At 32.3% G+C, this 6,151-nt stretch overlaps 1 protein-coding gene across 1 annotated transcript in view; it reads left to right on the top strand.

The window, feature by feature from the left end:
• LOC106466014 (zinc finger CCHC domain-containing protein 2-like) overlaps window positions 1–6,151 on the top strand; it is a 26,691-nt gene that overhangs the window by 9,168 nt on the left and 11,372 nt on the right. The window contains exons 3-7 of the mRNA XM_013926260.2: window positions 1,392–1,450; window positions 3,723–3,794; window positions 3,986–4,052; window positions 5,466–5,541; window positions 5,645–5,845. Of these exons, the coding sequence (XP_013781714.2) occupies window positions 1,392–1,450; window positions 3,723–3,794; window positions 3,986–4,052; window positions 5,466–5,541; window positions 5,645–5,845 (475 nt within the window). The remainder of the gene's footprint in view (window positions 1–1,391; window positions 1,451–3,722; window positions 3,795–3,985; window positions 4,053–5,465; window positions 5,542–5,644; window positions 5,846–6,151) is intronic.

Below are 6,151 nucleotides of genomic sequence, written 5' to 3'. Positions count from 1 at the left end.
ACTCTCTCTATGTGTACAAATACTGATAGAAATTGAATGTACAAGAACAATGAAGTGTGATTCACTCTCTCTATGTGTACAAATACTGATAGAAATTGAATGTACAAGAACAATGAAGTGTGATTCACTCTCTCTATGTGTACAAATACTGATAGAAATTGAATGTACAAGAACAATGAAGCATGATTCACTCTCTCTGTGTCCAAATACTGATAGAAATTGAATGTACAAGAACAATGAAGTGTGATTCACTCTCTCTATGTGTACAACTACTGATAGAAATTGAATGTACAAGAACAATGAAGTGTTTCACCCACATCACTGGAACTAGTTACTGATTGTGTGCACATTTCAGTTTTATTGTGAGAAAATGCATCTGTTTCAGCATCTGCATGCACATGTACTCCCTGTACTGGAAAGAAAACCATACCACATAATACCTTCTCACAAAACTGGTCAGCACACCTAAAAGGAAAGCTATACTACAAAATAACTGGTCAGTACAGTATTTAGCCTAAAAGGAAAACTATACTACAAAATGGCTGCTATTTGCACAATATGTCTATTAAGAATTTCCAGAATTGTAAATATTACCTGTATCTTCAGAACTGGTAGTATTATGTGGTGCACCTGTACTCTAGAAAGATAACACAAGTTCACACTTGTATAGCCTGATCTATGTAGTGAAATATAGTTGAATACATTTGGTAATACAGTTTTGGACTCACTAATTTGACTAAACTTCTAGATTTTATTGTGTAATTGAATGAATGGATATACTGGTCAAGCACAGGTTGATGTGGTGTTGGACCTAGTAGTTGTATGGATTAATGAACATGAAGTGCTGATTAAATTCCATAGAACTCAAACATCCATGAACTCTGTGCATTATTGGCTTGACTACCCACACATCATTATAAAGCTTGGTGTACTTCAGTGGCCAAGGAATGGAGCAGGATATATTTTGCCACCTGATCATAAGTATGTTTCACCGATCAATATTAATGTTGGAGGGCTCCATACTAGTTACCTTGTTTTGTTTTTGTAAAATATGACTCTCTCTTGGCATAGTGGAGAGTAGTTGTTTTTCATTAATTTCCATGTTATAGTAGTTAAATGGAACTGTGTTTAGAGAATAACATGCTACTTTCAGGTATTTTTAACTCTTTCCCTTAGCACTTTTGATACATACATGTGTTTGTACATGTATATACTTAGACATTCTTATTTTTCATTATTTTGATGAGTTGTTAAGTAACTGATTTCTGATTGATTATTTCTGTATTACATGTTTTTAGTAAGACAGTGAATTGTGAGGAATAATTAGAATTTTGAGCCTGAAGATTATTACAGGTTTTTATTAATGTTCATCTAAACTCTTTTTTTCACAGGTAAAATTGAAAATGTTCAATTGAAAACTATGCACCAGAACGGATTATGTACTATAGAGGTAAGCTTTCCGTGTTGTTGAACCGTGACATTATAGATGTACATTAATGATTCTTTCTTTCTTCTGGGGAAGAGATTCCTTACTAAGTTAAAAATGAAGGAGGGTCTTTGTGACTTTGTCTACTCTTTCATTAAAATTAAAGATTACTCACTGTTTCTTTTAAACTTAGGTAACTACATAGTATTTTATTCATCAAATCTTGATTTTTCCATTTGATATGAAAGGTCATGTTAAAATATTCATTATTAATAAACAAATATAAATAAAATAAAAAAACAAATTTCCAAATTAATTTGGCATCAGTAAATCTGATGATGCTTCAGAAACAGCATGTAAAAATCTCAGATTTGTCACAATCTGGTATCATTCTAGATTTTGCAGTGACTATATAGAACAGCAATGTATAGTATTTGGTTGTATGTATATAACAGATTCTTGTTTCAAATTATGATGTCAGATGTGACATCTTTTTTTTCTTCTGAAATATCAAAAAATATATTTATGTACAATTATTTTGTTTTACCTGAATACTTAAGTCATATTGCTTTTATGAATAAACACCTTTAAACAAAGGCTTTTTTTCACTACATTTGGGAGAGTTTAGGAGAGAGTTACCATAGTATGAACGTTTGACATTTGTTTTATCATATTACCAACCTAGATATTGTTATGTACTGCTCATAGCAGAGACTTGTTCCTATAGTGATTGCAAAGAGCAGAATATTTTATAACTTGATTGTTCTGAATAGTATTTCTGATACAATCCTAAAGTCAAACTTTGTAAAATAATTGGGAGTAAAAGTTATTCAAGCACTAGGTGATAATCCCAGGGGTGTGCTGATCCTTTGTGTGGAAGTTGGCTACTTTTCAGGAGGTAGAAAAAGACTTTCGTTACCAATGTTACCAGTGGTCTTCTGGCTATGTTCTGTCATATTGAGTCCCCATAGCTCGTCTCTTCTTTTTTTTTTAGCTACACCTTATGTACTGTTTTTCAGCAGCCTCATTCCCTCAATGTCGAAGAAGACCTTCCTTGGTTGCTGCTTAATTTTATATAGGAGCATCTCTTGTCAGCTTTCTCGCTTCTCTTTACAGCTGCATGGCCAGTTGCATACATTTAGGTGATGGTTGTACCTTCTATGTGTTTTGCTTTCTGCTATCCATGTGAAGACCAACCACACTGCATTTTATGCAGTACTGCCTATGAGTCAGTTGCAAGTTTTATGTTGATGGCACTGTCTATTTGTGGTTCATTGCTTTCAGTAGTCCAGAGGAGAGCTTGCTTTGTGGCTTCCAGCTCCATCTTTGTGCTGCTTCTAGGAACTTTGATTGCTTTACTAGTGTTATCCAGAATGTTGTTGGTCTGCAAGACAATGAATTTCCAACCAGCTCTCTTGATATCGTTTGTATAGCAACCATTTATGGCTATGATGACAGGTAACTGTCCACCATGATCTTTAAATAGGTGCTAACAGGCATTTTTGGGTTTACCCTTTCAGCCCAGTGTTTGCATTTTATAACTACGATAATATTCACAGATTCCAGTGTTACCAGACGTTTATTGTACATGGAGTGACTACCAGAATTATAAATTCCTTTAATTATGATTAAAACAACTGTACTGTAATATTGTTTATATCTTTATTCTGAATTAACATAGTGCTATTGGTACTACTTACATTTTACTATATTGAACTTTTGATACATTTTAGCTTGATTTAAACAACTTACAAGAAAGAATTTTATGATTTGTGAATGCGTAATGATAATCCATGGTCATGGCAATGTAATAGCCTAAATTTTTTGTTCAGTGATTTTGCTTATTCTTTCTACACTTAAAATACACCATATTTTAAAGTTCTGATATTAGTATTAAAAGATATAACATTGTTATGGTAAATATTTCATTGATAGATGGTATTAATAAAATCAGCTGATTGTATTTATCATTTGGGAAGTTATTGATCAAATATTGAACTCCTTAAGATTGTGTCTACATTCTCAAGATTTGTTAGAGTATCATTAAGTTGCCAAATGCCCACTGTTATATTGTACTCATTTTATTTGATTGCATGTTAAATATAGAGATGGGGGTAGTATACAATGATTATTGTGTTTATGTTAGTACTGTCAAAATGTATGATAAAGTTTTTCAGTAACATCAACTGAAAGTGTATACCATTATTTTGATGCATGTTATGATTTTAATCTTAGCATTATATTTTTGTAAGATCAAGTTTCACCTCAAATTTTAGTGTTCTGAGTCTTTTGGCAGGTGACTTGGAGTAATGGTCAGTGTACAGAAGTAGTTAAGACTGTTCAAGATATCTACAACTTTCATCAAATGGTAGGTCTAAAAATTTATCATGGAGTACGTTTACACTTACATATATAATTTTTTTATAACATGCTGATTTTCATTGTATTTCCCGATCTTTTACATACTCATGTGTGTAGAACTTGTATCTAGATCTGTAGAGTGTATGTGCTAAGATTTCATTATTTTAATGCTTATTTGTTTATCTTCTCCACCCACAGCTAGCTGAACAATTAAATGAAGACAATTTAATTCCTAAAGAAGACATAAATATTCCTAAACTTCCAGGTAACTAGTGAACTATATTAAAACGTTTTTTATTTCTTAGCAGTTTTGTTTAATTCAAGCTGTTTTTTTAATTTTTGCTACACACGTGTTTTAGTAAACCAAGAAGCATAATGGACTTTCAATATGTATTGTTGTTACACAGATAAGAGCTTATAAACATTTTTAGTGGGTGTAGAATCATTCTATGCTGGATATTTTAATTAATAATTAATCCTGTATCGTAGAATTATTTCACATTCTAGCAGGTCTTCTGGTGAGCCTATATTGTGTACAACCTCTATGAAGCTTTTTCTGAAAGGCAGGTTGTATTTTGTTATAGAAATAACCAATAAACCCTCATAAGATATCAAACAACATATGTTTCTATTTTTGCATGTTTATGTATACTTAGTGTATCTTCACTGAAGGATGTGTAGAATTTCTAATGAAAGAAATGGTGTTGAAGTTGTGCATATGTTGAAAAACAAAAACAAGTTTGGATAGAAAATAACACTTTGCAATGTGTACTGTTAGAGCCACCATTTAGAAACAGGTGGACAATGAAGTGTGTGATGGGAAGAAGATAACATCAAGAACTATAATGTACTGCCAAGAAGAAAATCATTAGTTTATTGGGCCTAGAATTATGAGAGACTAATCAATAAAATGGTTAGGGAAAATTGTAATACTTTTGACATGATATAATCTTGAGTTTAAAGTTAAAGATAAATCCTATTTTTTCCAGCACAGTATGATGATATGATAGTTAAAATAAGTAATTTAGAAATATGTCAAAATGGAAGAGGGAGAAAAAAGATAATACCATTGTAGCCATAGGCAAACAAGTTAGTGGTAACAGTATGATAGCAAAATTTTACACGAACATGAAAATATAGGGATTCAACTAATTAAACCAGAGGTTAAGGATAAATTACTGCAGAAAACCTTGATATATCACAATTTTACACTCACTGTGTTGTAAGTATGCAGGGGCTTCTCTCAGTTCCTAGAAGGAAACAACCATCTATTGTGAAGTTTGACAAAAATATGTTGGAGATAGGTTGTTGAGGAAAAAAAACAAGATTAAGCATGTTGGAAGTAGTAGAAAAATGAAAATGTAAAAGATCTATTTCATAAGCTAAGACCTTTAAAATGATTATGGGTTTTAGTTACTATGATATATGGATTGTAGGATGTTTATATTTCATAAATTCCACTCAGGTCCTTCTAAAGATTTTACTTGAAGTAATTGGGCTTAATAGACCCATTTGTGTCCTTCTGAAGATTTGTTTCAAGTAGGTGAGTCCAGTAGATCCACTCCTATACTTTAGGGTTAAGTTTATTGAACTCTAGGTAGGGGCATAATGTATGTTGATGTACATGAGAATGTGGAATATAAACTTAGTCAACATACCTTCTTTTCCTTTTTCAAAGATTTTTACTCAAGTGACCACGGCCAACCAAACAGCATGACAGTTGATATGGGTTTGGAAATGGCACATTACCTAAGGTATTGTATTAACTCTTTTATTTTTATAAAGTTGTATCAATAAATTGCTTTCATTTCCATTGAAAAGGGGTGAGTGACAGTTTTTTTTTATTTCTATATTAAGACAATTGGTTGAAAGTTCTGTCATGACCTCTGAGCTGGTGGCATCCTTCTTTCAACATCATAGTGTTGATGAACAGAGTGATGGAGACCACAAGGTGAAGACTGTTTTGGTCTATGGCCACACTTCTTATGTTAACAAAACAGAACAAAGCCATTTTTCAGAAACCTCTGATCCTCAGCAGCCATTCAACACTACTGTAAGGTAAGTTTATTGGCATAGCATGATTTTATTTGCATGAAAAATACTACTTTAAATGTTTAATACAGTCCTGTGGTCAAGGATACGTAAATCTGTACTTGTTTTCTATGTGTCTGCTTCAGATGTTTAATACATTCCCATGGTCAAGGATACGTAAATCTGTACTTGTTTTCTCTATGTCTGCTACAGATGTTTAACCCTTTTTGAGACGGTTCAAGGGTGAAAGGCCATGTTATTTTGTTTGTTGACCCACATTAAAAATTTTATTGAACTACTATTTCATGAATTTATGTCAATAAGTTTGGTATC

This window comes from Limulus polyphemus, unplaced genomic scaffold (assembly GCF_000517525.1).
Source record: "Limulus polyphemus unplaced genomic scaffold, Limulus_polyphemus-2.1.2 Scaffold2121, whole genome shotgun sequence".
Classification (NCBI taxonomy): domain Eukaryota; kingdom Metazoa; phylum Arthropoda; class Merostomata; order Xiphosura; family Limulidae; genus Limulus; species Limulus polyphemus.
This window is presented reverse-complemented; position numbering and strand designations above follow the sequence as displayed.